General features: G+C 41.1%; 1 protein-coding gene and 1 non-coding gene across 2 annotated transcripts in view; one reads left to right on the top strand and one right to left on the bottom strand.

The window, feature by feature from the left end:
* CTNNA3 (catenin alpha 3) overlaps nucleotides 1-9,386 on the bottom strand; it is a 1,725,986-nt gene extending 1,716,600 nt beyond the window's left edge. Inside the window, exons 1-2 of the mRNA XM_067025523.1 lie at nucleotides 9,118-9,386; nucleotides 6,984-7,078 (exon numbers count right to left, since the gene is read on the bottom strand). Of these exons, the coding sequence (XP_066881624.1) occupies nucleotides 6,984-7,078; nucleotides 9,118-9,163 (141 nt within the window). The 5' untranslated portion in view covers nucleotides 9,164-9,386. The remainder of the gene's footprint in view (nucleotides 1-6,983; nucleotides 7,079-9,117) is intronic.
* A 373-nt stretch (nucleotides 9,387-9,759) lies between these two features.
* TRNAS-UGA (transfer RNA serine (anticodon UGA)) lies at nucleotides 9,760-9,841 on the top strand. The gene has a single exon. It is a non-coding gene; the product is annotated as a tRNA-Ser (tRNA).
* The last annotated feature ends 5,683 nt before the right edge of the window (nucleotides 9,842-15,524 follow it).

Below are 15,524 nucleotides of genomic sequence, written 5' to 3'. Positions count from 1 at the left end.
GTGACCCAAAACTGAGCCTACCCGGGTTCTTTGGTGGGGCTAATGGCGGACTCTGGGAGGGCTCACGCCAAGGAGTACGCTCTAGACCTTCTGCTGCCAGTGTCCTTGTCCTCACGGCGAGACACAGCCACCCAATGCCTCTTCAGGAGACCCTCCAACACTAGCAGGTAGGTCTGGTTCAGTCCTATGGGGTCACTGCTTATTCCCCTGGGTCCTGATGCGCACGCTACTTTGTGTGTGTCCTCCAGAGCTGAGTCTCTGTTTCCCCCAGTCCTGTCAAAGTCCTGCAATCAAATCCCACTCACCTTCAAAGTCTGATTCTCTAGGAATTCCTCCTCCCGTTGCCGGACCCCCAGGTTGGGAAGTCTGATGTGGGGCTCAGAACCTTCACTCCAGTGGGTGGACTTCTGTGGTATAAGTGTTCTCCAGTCTGTGAGTCACCCACCCAGCAGTTATGGGATTTGATTTTATTGTGATTGCACCACTCCTACCATCTCATTGTGGCCTCTCCTTTGTCTTTGGATGTGGGGTATCTTTTCTGGTGAGTTCCAGTGTCTTCCTGTCAATGACTATTCAGCAGTTAGTTGTGATTCCATTGCTTTCACAAGAGGGAGTGAGAGCACCTCCTTCTCCTCCACCATCTTGAACCAATCTCAGCAACATCTTTCATTACTGGAGCATGTTGCCCACAAATACCCCATGATTAGCCCTTCCCATCACTCCAAGTGTTTTACTCCTTCCTATCATATTTACTTTTCTTCCTGAGAGCCATCCAGGAAAACACCTTCTCCATCCCATTACTTGCCATTGATGTTTTAGTAGCACTTATAAGTGAACATTCCGGGAGCTCCCTCGTGGCCAGAACCTAAATTTGACACTGGCCTTAAGAGATTAAAAAACAAAAGCAGAAGCCACAGTCCCTATCCTTCAGACTAAAAGTTTCCCTTTCCATGAAAAAGCTGCACCTGGACCATTAAGAAGGAGACAGATTTTCAGAAAACACTTACCCTCCAACAGGGAATTTATTTTGTCTCATAACAACCAACTGGGGTTGTTTTTATTATGTCCAGCCTAAACTCTTCCAGGAGCAGTTTCAGTTCCTTCTATCATTTATGTAATACCCACTTATAGACTTGAGATATTATTAAATAACTCTTTCCCTTTCTCTTTTTCTGGCCAATCAATTAAACTTCCTTTAACCTTTGTTTAGATATTAATGCTACATTTTAATTAATTCAAATTAATTGTCTTTTTAAAAAAAATATTAACCTAAGAACTGTGTGAAGACGGACCACGACTATGGTCAGAATCAGTGTGCAGATGGGACTGAAAGGTCAACAATCATATAACGTGTTCTGAATCTGGAAGTGAGAGTTGAAGAATCTGCTGTTGCTGGGAATTCAAATCAAACAGATAAAAATTTATTGAGTGCTTACCTAGGACAAGCCTCCAGGAAGGACCCATACAAAGAAACATAAGACTCAAAAACATATCTGATCCTGAAAAAGTGAATAATCTAGCAGAAGAAAATAATATGAAGGATTTTACCTATTGCAAAAAGGAGAATTCACATAACAGTTAATTAATCAAAACAACAAGAAGATACTTTTTATTGTTTATTATCAAAATTTATTAGAATGATAAGAGTGTGGGCATAAGAAAGTCAAAAGTGCAGAGAAACAGATACTAAGATACTTTTGGTGTGAAAACAAATTGGGAAAACATCTCTGAAGGGCAATTTGACAACAAGTACCAATACCTTGTTAAAAATACATACTTTTGGGCTTCCCTGGTGCGGTGGTTGAGAGTCCACCTGCCGATGCAGGGGACGCAGGTTCGTACCCTGGTCTGGGAGGATCCCACATGCCGCAGAGCGGCTGGGCCCATGAGCCATGGTCACTGAGCCTGCACGTCTGGAGCCTGTGCTCCGCAGTGGGAGAGGCCACAACAGGGAGAGGCCCGCATACCGCAAAAATAATAATAATAAAATAAATAAATAAATATACATACTTTTGACCAGAAATTGCATATCTAGGGATTTTTCCCAAAGAAATAACCAGTCTAGTATTTAAAGATGCATGTGTACAAGGAAGCAAGCAACATGGCTTGTAACCATGAATAACTACAAATAATCTAAATGTCCTACGATATGGACATTAAAGTGATGATGTAGCTTTAACCATATCAACATGGAAATATTTTTAAGGTAGGATAAATGGAAAAATGTAGCTTTATTAAAAGTACGTAGTATTAAAAAAAAAAAAAAAAGTACGTAGTATTTCTCCAAGTAATATGTATCACTGTTTTTAAAGACGAGCAACATCCCCCCCAAAAAAATTAAAATTTAAGTTAAAATTAAAAAATAATAATAAAGAAGAGCAATGTCCCCACACATTCTAATATGAAAGGCCTAGAACAAGGCCTGGAAATGTTAATTTTCAACATGCTCCCCCCCCACACACAGATACATACATGCACACATTCACCTGGGTAATCCTGGTGCAGGTGTTCTGCAGAGGGCCATCTGAAAAGTGGTGCATTAACATATCTCAAATTTGGGAAAGAGTGTATGTGCAAAATAGAAACACGATAACATAACAATCTACAGTCTGGAACTGATGTCGACTTAGGAAGATTAAGAGACAAAAGAATAAGAAAATGAAATATAATACATCCACTCGGACTATCATGCAACCATTAAAACAATAACCACAGTGACAGAAACAGAGAATATTATATATTTTTAAGTTATGTTAACACCAAAAAGAGGAACCCCATAAAAATCTAGTTCAAAAATGGGCAAAGTAATTTGTGACAACATAGATGGCCCCTGAGGGCATAATGTTAAGTAATGTCTTTCTCAGACAGAGAAAGACAAATACTGTATGATATCACTAATATGTGGAATATTTTTAAAGCTGTACTCGTGAAAATAGAGACTAGAATGGTGGTTACCAGGGACTGGGGGTAGGGAAATTGGGGAGATGTTATTTAAGGGAAAAAACTTGCAGCTAGTAGATAAAAAAGTCCTGAAGATCTGATGCACTACATAGTGACTATAGGAAACACACTGTATTACAGATTTCAAAGGGACTACCTCTTAATTTTTCTCACCATAAAAAATGAAATAATAATTACGTGATGTGGGCTTCCCTGGTGGCGCAGTGGTTGAGAGTCCGCCTGCCGATGCAGGGGACACGGGTTCGTGCCCCGGTCCGGGAAGATCCCACATGCCGCAGAGCGGCTGGGCCCGTGAGCCGTGGCCGCTGAGCCTGCGCGTCCGGAGCCTGTGCTCCACAACAGGAGGGGCCACAACAGTGAGAGGCCCGCGTACCGTAAAAAAATAATAATAATAATAATTACGTGATGTGATAGAGGTGTTAGTTAATGCTATGATGGTAATCATATTGCAATACATAAATGTATCAAATCAACACACTGTATACCTTAAACCTACACAATGTTATATATCAATTAATTTTTTGATTTTAAAAAATAGGCAAAGGACTTACATAGACATTTCTTCAAAGGAGATATACTAATGGCCAATAAGCACATGGAAATAGCTCAATATTATTAGTCATTAGGGAAACACAAATCTAACCTACAGTGAGATACCACTTCATACCTAAGATGCTATAGTTTTTAAAAATGGAAAATAAGTGTTGGTTAGAATGTAGAAAAATTGGAACCCTCATACACTGCTGATGGGAGTGTAAAATGATGCAGCCACTGGAAAACAGTTTGGCAGTTCCTCAAAGAGTTAAACATAAAAGTACCCTATGACCCCACAATTCCAATCCCAGGTATCTACCCACGAGAACTGAAAACAGATTTTCAAATTCCTGTACATGAATGTTCATAGCAGCATTATTCATAATTATAGCCAAAAAGTAGAAACAACCCAATGGTGAGTAGATAAACAAAATGCAGTATACCTATTCAATGGAATATTATCCAACCTTAAAAAGAAATGAAGTGATACTTGTACACCAATGTTGACAGCAGCATTATTCACAATAAGCAAAAGATAGAAACAACCCAAGTATCCATCATAAGACAAATGGATAAACCAAATGTGGTGCTATACACATACATTGGAATATTATTCCGCCAAAAAAGAAAGGAAATTATGATACATGCTGCAAGATGGATAAACCTTGGAAATATTATGTTAAGTGAAATAAGCCAGACACAAAAGGATAAATATGGTATGATTCTACTTATACGATATACCTATAGAAACAGAAAGGAGAACAGAGGTTACCAGGGGCTGGAGGGAAGAATATTTAATAGGTACTGAATTTCCACTTGGAATGATGAAAAAGTTCTGGAAATGGATAGTGGTGATGGTTGTACAACACTGTAATTGTACTCAATGCCCCTCAACTGTACACTTAAAAATAGTTAAAATGGCATACTTTATGTTATGCATATTTTATCACAATTTTTAAAGCCAACACAGTAAATTATTGTCAAAACAAACACACAAAAATAAAGAAATGAAGTAGTGATACATTGTATAACCACATACAAATCTTGAAAACATCATGCTAAGTGAAAACCTGGACAAAACAATCCACACATCATATGATTCCATTTATATGCAATGTACAGAGCAGGCAAACCTATAGAGGCAGAAAACAGATTAGTGATTGCCAGAAAATGGAGAGAGTGGAGAAGTGAGGAATGAGTGCTTAATGGGTACAGGGTTTCCTTCTAGAATGATGAAAATGTTCTGTAGTAGATAATGGTGATGGTTGCACATCATGAATGTACTGGAAGGCCCTGCAGTGTACACTCTAACGGTTAAAATGGTCAATTTTATGTTACATGAATCTACCTCTATAAAACAAAAGCAGAAAAAACATCACACAATTAAAACTATGCAAAAACATATGTAAGTATAAGGAGAAAGACAAAGCAGAAATACAAAAAAAAAAAAAGGCTTAGGTGGGTCAGGTTGAGTTTTTTCTATTTTTTCAAACTTTTTATTAACATTATTATATAGTTTTCATAATAAAAAGAGAACTATCAAGTATCAAGTACCTACTAAAAAATTAAGCACTGTACTAGGCATTTTCATGAATCATGAGTACTCTCCCACATGCTGGGTGAACAGGAAACACTTGACAGAAACATGGAAGGGAGAGGAAAGGAATCTAGTTATGGGATGGGGGGACTGAATTCATTAGTTATGTATTGCTATTTAACAAAAACTCCCAAAACATGGCTTTAGAAGACATGTTTGTATATTTAATGCATGAGCATAGATGAACTCCCTAAGGTCAACACTTGATTTTCCTATATAATAGCCCCAAAGAGAAATCAGAATTAATAACAGACAGCATTCTTTTATAAAGAAGCAGGACAGTGTTATAGTTACAATTCCTTAAAGTTATAAGAAAACTGGTCTGTGAGTCTAGCTGTTTCCCAGTCAATTTTAACCATAATCCAATGATCATACCTGTATTTTGATATAATTCTTAAAATTATTTTTATGATCTCTGTTTATAATTTCAGTTGTCTTTATAAATAAACCACCTGGAAACCCCAGTACCATCAATTCTATAGATAGAGCCAGTCCAGAGAGTTTTATAAGGCATCAATTCAGTTCTTATAAATAAGCTGGGTATAAGATCTCATCCTTAATAAATTTATTCTGCCCTTTTGATATTTAACTGGGCAGTATATTAAGATGTCTTTGGTAGGTCCAGATCCCTGCTGTTCCAAAATCAGTGGATACTAACTTGGAGAACTCAAGGCTGACTATTACACTGGCATAATATCCTTTAAGGAAAGAGGATTCCATCAATCTTGATTGTATTTCTTAATTGGTCATGGCATTAGAGGACTGATTAGGTAGGAAAATCCTATAAATAAGCTGCTCTAGTCCTGACTAGGATATATCTCCAGTCTTCTTAAAACATGTATGTATAAGCAATATAATGACCAAAAAACAATCCACAACTAACAGCTTAGACTTCAAAAGTACAGTCATTTGCAGTGTAGTAGTTCCATGATAATCATTTCCATCACTTTTCATAATGCCTGTAATTTAACAACTAAATCTTCATGATGGTTTTGTTGCCAATAACTTAGTAATTTTTTTTGTCTAACCTGAACTAAGCCCCTTATATATGCTGTCACAAATGTACAGCTAGAGTTATTCTCCAATCAATATAGAATTAAAATCAAGAATCGTCAATGGTGGCTAAGCCTCTCAAACTCTGCAGTTGTTGCCAACTCTACTCCTTTCAAATGAAGTACAAAAGCTTACAAGACAGCTAAGTTTAAATTTCCACACTCTGATCACCTCTCATTGGTTACTATGTGAGTGTGTTGTGTAGGATGCCCATAAAAATACAGTCGTGTAATGGCAAGAACAGAGATTTTGAGAGACTCTGACTGGCCCAGCTTGAGTTGTGTGGTGGGCGGGATTCAAAGATAGCCCCCAAGATCCCTGCCCATCCTGTACACAGCCTATATAATCCTCCTCAGTTGAGCAGGATTTGTGATATGATGAATAGTCACCGCTGTGATTACATCATATTATATAAAACTCTACTCTAGTAGACTAGAGAGCAATTCTCCTGCTGCCTTGAAGAAGCCAACTACCACGCTGTAGAGAGGGCCACATAGCAAGGTACAATGGGCAGCCTCTAGGAACTCAGAAAGGTCCTCCACTGACAGCCAACAAGTCCTACAACCACAGGAACTGAATTCTGGTAACAAGTAGTGATCTTCGAAGAGGCCCCCAAGCCTTACATGAGACCAAAGTCCCAGTCAACACCTTGAAAACTGGTAAAAGACCCTGAGCAGAGGACACAGTCAACCCATGACAACACTCCTGAACCACTGAAACTGTAAGATAATAAATTCATGTTGTTTTATGCCACTAAGTTTGTGGTAATTTATTATGCAACAACAGAAAACCAATATAAGTCACATGCCCACCCCTTACCCAGAGCAGGGTGGGATACCTTGATTAACAGGCGAAGTAAGTTTGCATCCAGTGGGGAGGGGTGGTCCTCCTTAAGTGCAATTGAAGTGTCATTACCCGTTGGGAGGATGGATACTGGAAAAAAGAACAAAAATCATCCACCACAATATATTAAGCATCTGACATTTCATAGGCTTTCAACATTCAACTCACAACTCTCCCCTACCGTTGGCTCTCTCTACTGCCATATACACACTTCTAGATCTACATGCCACTGAGCCAGAGACTAACAAAGAACACATGAGGGCAACAAAATCTAGCAAGAACACTAGGCTAATATAACAAATTATAGTCTTGAATCTGCCACTAATTAGCTATGTGACCTTGGGCAACCACTAATGGGCCACAGTTTCCTATCTGTAAATAAAAGGATTGGAGTAGCTTTAATGTTTCTTCCAGCATTAAAATTCTGACTTATTAAAATTCCAGGGGAAAAAAACACCAAAATAATTCAACACAAGTTTTGATTTGCTATAAAAGAACAAAGAAATGTCACACTGCTCCCAAACATATGCACCATCCCTCTCAGTATTCTCCCTGTGAAAGTGGCATCAAGAAAGTTTCTGAGTCAAAGCCACAAATATTTGCCTTCCACCCCCAAATTAGCTTAATAAAAGCTACCACATAAAGGAACAGAATCTGGGGGTGGCATCGAGGAGGAGGCAATCAGAATCACAGGGGCCCTTTATGAAGTAAAATGTCCATGGTTGCAACTCAAGTTCTTACGATGTTACTGTCATGAATGATAATATATTTAAGCCGTAATTGGGTTAGAAGATATGTCTTTTGCTTCTTTTTCTGTTACTTGCCACTCACTATATTAAATGGCAATGCTAAACACCTAAGGTTGGAAAAGAACTCATTTGGAAATCCACACTTTTTAAAAATAAAACCTATAATAATTTTGATCTCTTGGCTCATTTCAGCAATATGATAAATCATTTAAAAAGGCAATTTGATTTTTTTAAAGCCTACAGTAACTCAAATAAGCTGAAAATTAAATGTTAAATCAAGGCATTTCACTTCTGAAATGCTGCAAAGAAAAATTAATCACAATTGTTCTTACCAAGTACACATTAACTTTGTAATGTATTCTTTTCCTTTGCTGTCTTCCTTTCCCCTCACCAAAAAAAAAAAAACCTCAGTAGAATTTCTGATTGAACTATTTTAATCATAATCAATTCCCATTACTGTCAAGCTTTTAGGCAAGTGAAGAAAATTCTTAAAAGAGGAAGGGGAAGTTAAGGAAGAGTAAGAGAACTTTCCGTTAAATATGATCATTCAGCTGCACAGAAGATAGGAATTTTTTAAAGACTTCAAGATACAACTAATAAAATAGTAAGATTAAATTATAGGTTATCTGAGCACACACAGAATCTAAGAGATAAAAAGAAAAAAGACAAAACTTTACTTCTTCTTGGATAGTATCCTATTGGAAAAGTGCAAGTAATGTTCATATAGATAAAATTTATGCCTGGGGATGTCAGGAATAACATTGCTCCCATATAACATTCATAGAGAAATGGAGACCACCCGTGTAGCTCTGCCAAATTAAAAACAAAAAGAAAATTTCTAAATGCAAAATCTCAAATTAGATAAAACTTCTTACAATTCTCAAGTATTTTGCTCTCCTTCCACAATTAAATGGAGTTAGACACTTAGCACCTTTATTTAGTTAAGAGAAATGGTACTGAAAAGTCTCAAGAAAATTCACCCAAGTATCAAGTGAGGTCACTTAACATCTGGCCTTCCAAAGGGCAAGGATTTGACTTCTTGCCTTAATATGAAATGTAACATTGTGAGAAAGATGGAGAAGTTCCCCTGAACAGTTACAAATACTTAAAATAGTAAAAGGCCCTACTGTTTTCTGGAAATCTTCCATCAACAAACAACTTGCTGGTCTCGGGGCGCCACGTGCTACAGAGCTGCGCGTGCGCCCTCGTATCACAGGCGCCAATTCTCGTGCCTCGTTCCCCGCCTCATTCTCTGAGGTGAGCTACCATGGTGCAGACCTACCCAGTTCTCAGAACTTTAACGAAATAACGTAAATGAATCACCTAGCGCAGTAGCTAACAAGGGAGGAAATTAATGGCATTTAAAGGTAAAATGCTGACCTAATGCACAGAACTTTGTTCTCAAACCACCTGCAAGTCTCCCCATCACTTGAGAAAGCTTGGGAAACACTCGGGACACGATTTCTTCCAGTAGGGCTCAGCAACGAGGGAGTCATTGTTGGGAGAAGAATGAAAGATGACTGCAGGAGCAGGAGCCTGCGAGAAGCGAGCCCACGGGCAGAGGCCGACTCCTCACGCCTTCACTCACACCTCCCTCTCATTCCGCAGAAAGAGGAGAGCTCGGCGCGACCTACGCGGCAAACGCAGCCGGAAACGCAGAAACTTTCCAGGGCGCGGGCCCGGAACACTGAGCGAGACGAATCTTTGTTTCACAGTTCTCTCGGTGACGTAATGAGGAAGCGGGAGAGCAAAAGCCAAGCAGGGTTGCGACTTTCGATTTTCCGAGCGCAGGGAAGGGCTTCTAAGACCCTCCTTTAAAGGCGTTTACTTAAACTACTTAAGGGAGTTTCTATTATTTCTTCGCGTGCAAGGGGTAACTCCCGCAATTAGGTCAGTCAGCCCCAGCCACCTCCCACACAGTAGAGCTCGCGGAGGTTGTAAGCCCCGCCCATTCGTGAGGCTGGTGCGCATGTGCCCAGTTGTTTTAACACTAAAGTGTTTCCGCCTTGTCTTTTTTCGGAAGCAGCGATGGCCGAGTGGTTAAGGCGTTGGACTTGAAATCCAATGGGGTCTCCCCGCGCAGGTTCGAACCCTGCTCGCTGCGAAGGTGGGAAATTGATTTTTACCCACTCCCAACAAATGCTGTCATATGGTAACCGTAATCGGCAGCCTTCTGCCTGTATTCCCCCTAACTGCCCGCTAAACGGCCCGACTGCAGAGAAGTTAAATGTATCAAAGAAAAGCCACTAAATGTCAGTGCCATAAGCATACACTGTTTACACTCATGGGAATAGTCTTTATTCCCTTTATACTAAATAGTAACTAACAGTTTTAGAATCTTGTTCCTTGTTCACAAAATAAAAATAAAATGAACATAAATATTGGTGGCAATTTTCAGGCTATCACAGCCAGAACAAGCTATCATCTCATTAAAACTGATGGCAAGGCTAATGCTACCTCTTCTTCCAACCCAGAATCACCTTCAGCGGTTCCCCCACCACATCCAAAACTGGTGTGAAATGGGAGATAATAAAAACTTTTAAAAGTTCAACTTCTAAAGTATGATATGTAGATCCACATAATGGAACACTGCATGTAGCCACTAAAATGATATTAATGACATGGGAAGACTTTCCCAATACATTGCTAAATGCAAAAAGTCGAACAGGTTGGAAAACAGTATATATTATGATCACATTTTTGTTACACAATTCATTTATATAACCGTTTATGTGCCAACAATGGCATAAAAAAGTAGAGAGTGAATGGGGGCTGGAAAGAAATAACCAAAATGTTAGCAGTAATTATTATCTCTGGGTGGTGGGTTTTGGGGGATTTTAATTTTCTTAACGATAGTTTTTTGCTTAACTGAGTTTTCTAAAATGTGTATATTGATCCAGTATTTTTTTTAGTAATAAAAGGAAATCATGAGGTTACTCTTTGAGACCCTGCACATCCCCTTTCTGCTCCCTTCACCCACTTTCACAATCTCCCTCCCACTCCATGCTTCCCAGGTGTTCTTATAGAGTGCCCTAACACCTTAAGGCTATGGATAGCTTTCTGTGGTACCTGAAGTAGATTCCACCCACAGCCCCCATCCCATTCGAGACTTGACTGAACATACACATTCACCACATTCACATCTTCAGTCCCTCCTCTCTGCCAATCCCCTCCTCTTCTGCCCCCACTCAAGTCACTTATAAATGACTATACTAGTTTCCTAGCTGATTTCCTTCCCTCTTTCAGTCAGGATCACATTCAGCAGTAATTAACAGAAAACTCTAACTCTAGTGACTTAAATACATAAGGGTTTTGTCTCAAGAAATCTGGGAATAGGCACTTCTCAGATGGAACAGGGAACAGGACTCTTTCCAGCTTTCTGCTTGCCATTTTTAATGCATAGGCCTCATCCCCAGCCTGTTGTCTCATTGTGCTAAGACGCTTGCCAAATCTCCAGACCTCACATCAGTATTCAGCTAGAAAGGGGAGAGAGTATACCCCTCAGTTTATATGTCATTTACTTGCACTGTGTAACATGGCTACCACTAGCTACAAGGAATTCTAGTGAAGTAAGTGTTTTTAGCTGAGTGTATTGCCACCTAAGTCAAAATTAGAATTCCACTGGTAACGAAGAAAGATGGATGCGTACTGAGTAGGCAGCCAAATGTATCTTCCACACTCTTCTAACAGGAAAGTCAAAAGGCTTTCAAAATAAGTCCCCTGTCTACCTTCCCTTTCTTCTCTCCCATCTCCTTCTATTAGAAGGCCTCCTAGCTCATGCCTTTGAACATTTTACATGTTCACATACAATTACCTGTAAGTAATCCTTCTTTTCCCTTAACACTTTCTCCCTTCCTCCTTTGGAGAAGAGGACTGTCTGTCATTTGAATTCCCTTCCTAGTTAGAGGACTGACTCTCTTTCTGTTTGTTTTTTGTTTTTTTCTTTTTTTCGTGGTACGCGGGCCTCTCACTGCTGTGGCCTCTCCCTTTGCGGAGCACAGGCTCCGGACGCGCAGGCTCAGTGGCCATAGCTCACTGGCCCAGCCGCTCCACGGCATGTGGGATCTTCCCGGACCGGGTCACGAACCCGCATGCCCTGCATACGCAGGCGGATTCTCAACCACTGAGCCACCAGGGAAGCCCCCTGGTTCTCTTTCTGAATCTACATGTAAGACTCTAATTCATCCTTGCTCCCCCTCCCCCCATCTCCATCACAGAAGCTGAAAAAGCCACTTATTAGCTTCCCAGACTCCCTTGCCACTAGGGAGGCAGCATGTGACCTAGGCCCAACCAATCAGATGTGCCCACCCCCAACTTTCAATCACAGAGATTAATGCAAAGAAGCAGGGAGGGTAAGGATCCACCCTGGTGGTATGCAGAGGCCATAGTGGCAGCTGCAGGGATTGCTAAGGGCAGCAGCACCAGGGCTGCAACTGGGGTTTACAGTTGTTCAGCAGCAGCGACAGTAGTGTTTATACCCAACTTGCTCTGTGGCGTCATTCTGCCTTGATCTTGGGCTTTGCCTAGCCTAACTTACTCCTGTCCCATTTTCCAGAAGTGGCTTTAGCCCTCCTGGCAATTCTGTGAACTATTTAATATCCTTCCAGTAAGTATTCTGCTTAAATCAGCCCCAGTCAATTTATTTTCTTCCAAATATCAAATATAGCTTCCCTCTTCACCCCACTATTACCTGCTGGGAAAATTCATGTTCCGTCTTCCACTTTCTGAGTAAAGTGTTCCTGAAATTTCCAGGGTTGACCCAGAAGTCCCATTTTTATTCTTTTATTCTTGCTACTTATTATGGCAAGGCTCACATTGATCTATTTCTGCCTGTTTGCCTCTCTTCCCACTAAAGAGTAAATTTCCTGCAAACATAAAATTGGATCATGTCTCTTATCTTTGTACCCCTGCCTCACACAGAAAAGGTACTCGATAAATCTTTAATGAAGGAATGAATAAATACCTGAATCAGCACACAAATCCACACTCCATCCCTAGAATACGCCCAAAAAAAGGGTGGGGGAGGAAGCCAACTTTCTCTCCTCCTTTTGAAAGTCACTAACCTTTGCCCTTAGCATGAGTTAATTTAATATACAATATCCTCTTCTCCTCCCTCCCTTTCCATTGCCTTTCCTTTCCTTATTTTTTCCTTGCGTTCTTTTTATTTTTCTTCTGTTCCCTTGTCTTCTAGCACTGAAAGGGCAGATTGAACCAGGAGGTAAGTGCATACAGACCTCCATCTCTCTGGTCACTGCCCATGGCCATCTCCCTGAGAGTGGTTCACTTTCACCCTGGCCGCTGTGTAACCTGAATGTCAGCTCTCTCCATGGGGAGCAAAGGAAAATCCACCAAAGACTTTAGAGAGGAGATATGGAAGACGTTCTGCAGTGCACTCCTCAGAGGACACAACCTCAACATTTCTCTTCATCCAAGTCCCCCAGCCCCTTCACTCTCCTGTGCATCCCCTGGAGCCTGCCTTTTCCAACCCAACTGCACATGGTGCATGACCTTGAGGATTTTCCCTCAAGACCCCAGCTTTTTCATTCTTTTAGGATACACAGTAATTCAGCCTTTTCCTTGTGCAGTGGCGTCAGTGTGCCCAGCAATCAAAGAGCTACCCTTAGAAGGCAGAGGAGGTTATAAATATGATACCAAAGTCTCCTGCCCCACCAAATATTTCTCTACCCACTTCTATTAATACAGGATTAATCCTGCAACTTCCCAATCAGAGTTCACAAAGGTTTTCAGTGTAGATGGACCGAAGGGAATTTTTTGTAAATTGTAATCAGTTGATCTGAAGGCAAATACCGAACTCATAACCATCCCTCCCTTCCAAATTCAAGTCCTTCTCCATGTTCTTCCAGTTTGTAGCATCTCCTGCCACAGAGCAGGACACACCCACCTGGAATCATCCTGATACTTCCTATCCCTCCCCTCATTTCCTATCCAACCCAAGTGCCACTGAGTTTACCCCTAAATATTCTCAGAATCCACTTTGTTCCAAATCTACCACTACCACCCAGTCTAAATCAACATCACCTCTCAGCCTCCTGTCTCCCCATCTACTCTCCCCCATCTACTCTTCCTCCCCTTTAATCTATTGTCCTTAAAATCTAAAGTAGGGCTTCCCTGGTGGCGCAGTGGTTGAGAGTCCGCCTGCCGATGCAGGAGACATGGGTTCGTGCCCTGGTCCGGGAGTATCCCACATGCCGTGGAGCGGCTGGGCCCGTGAGCCATGGCCGCTGGGCCTGCGCGTCCGGAGCCTGTGCTCCGCAACGGGAGAGGCCACAGCAGTGAGAGGCCCGCATACCGAAAAAAAAAAAAAAAAAAAAAAAAAAAAAAAAAAAAAATCTAAAGTAAAAAAAATTTAATGCCCTGTGAATTCCCTGGAAATCCAGTGGTTAGGACTCAGCACTTTCACTGCCATGGGCCTGGGATCAATCCCTGGTCAGGGAACTAAGTAAGATCCTACAAGCTGTGTGGCTCAGCCAAAAAACAAACAAAAAAAAATTAATGCACATTTGATCTAATAACTGTCCTCCTGAAAACATTTCTGAGGATTCCCATGTGCTCTTACAATAATGACTAAAATCCCCAGAATGACCCCATGGCTCCCTGTGATCCTGCCGGCATACAATTGGGCTTCTCCCACTCATTCTGGCAAGATGTACTGTCCTTTCCTTTAGTTCCTTGAAGAGATTAAACTCTTTCCCATCTTAGGAATTTTACATATGTTCCAATGTAATCCTCTCCATCAAATTGGTCAGGTCCCCTTCTTATGTGAACTCATACCATTTTATTCTTTTTCTTCACAACACTTATCATACTATGTGATACATTAGTATGAATATTTGCTTAATTTCTCCCTGCATGTGAACATATGGTGTGGGATGTATGTGTGTGTTTAACCACTAAATCTCCTTATCTGGTCCTTAGTGGACCCTCAATAAATAATTTTATTGAATGAATTTTGTGATTGGGAAGATCAGAGAGCAAGAGGTCTCTGAATACCTAAAGGATGGAAGGTAGAGTCTCCAGTGAGGCCGAGTAGACTGTTTTCCTTCAGCTTTGAGGGATGAATCAAAACTGCGCCTGGGGCTTCTCTGGTGGCGCAGTGGTTGAGAGTCCGCCTGCCAATGCAGGGGACACGGGTTCGTGCCCTGGTCTGGGAAGATCCCACATGCCGTGGGGCGATTGGGCCTGTGAGCCATGGCCGCTGAGCTTGCGCGTCGGGGGCCTGCGCCCCGCAATGGGAGAGGCCACAGCAGTGAAAGGCCCGCATACAACAAAAAAATTTAAAAAAAAAAAAAAAAAAAAAACTGTGCCTGAATAGATTTGTGCCCTGACTGATTAGATCAGCAGGAATATTGCAGCTGAACCATCTGATATGTTTAGCATGATTTATGAAGCTGTTATTTTGTTTTAACACATCGTGTTCATTGTAAAGGAGTTTCATCCCCAGAGGTTTCAATACTGGAGGCACTGTTGTGTACTGAGACAGGGGTAAAAAGGATTGAGAGATAGGGCTGGCCTAGGACACATGTAAAGCTTGTTTTCCAAGTCCCCTCTGGCCTTCACAACCCCCCCCCCCATGCCCACCTTTGAAGGAGCTGCTCCCCTCTTGGGGCCCATGTCCCCAAGAACATTGGTCTTAGGCTCTCTCTAAATGCTAGAATGCAAACAACTAACAATGATACCTAAGTCTTAGCTCCTGCAGGGGTTAGAGTGACAGAACCTCTGACACTGGAATTTTCAGACAAAACACATGACTTTTTTCTGTCTGAAGC

Source organism: Kogia breviceps, chromosome 2, assembly GCF_026419965.1.
Source record: "Kogia breviceps isolate mKogBre1 chromosome 2, mKogBre1 haplotype 1, whole genome shotgun sequence".
NCBI classification, from domain to species: Eukaryota; Metazoa; Chordata; class Mammalia; order Artiodactyla; family Physeteridae; genus Kogia; species Kogia breviceps.
The sequence above is the reverse complement of the archived record's forward strand: the minus strand, read 5'-3'. Positions and strand labels throughout refer to the sequence as shown.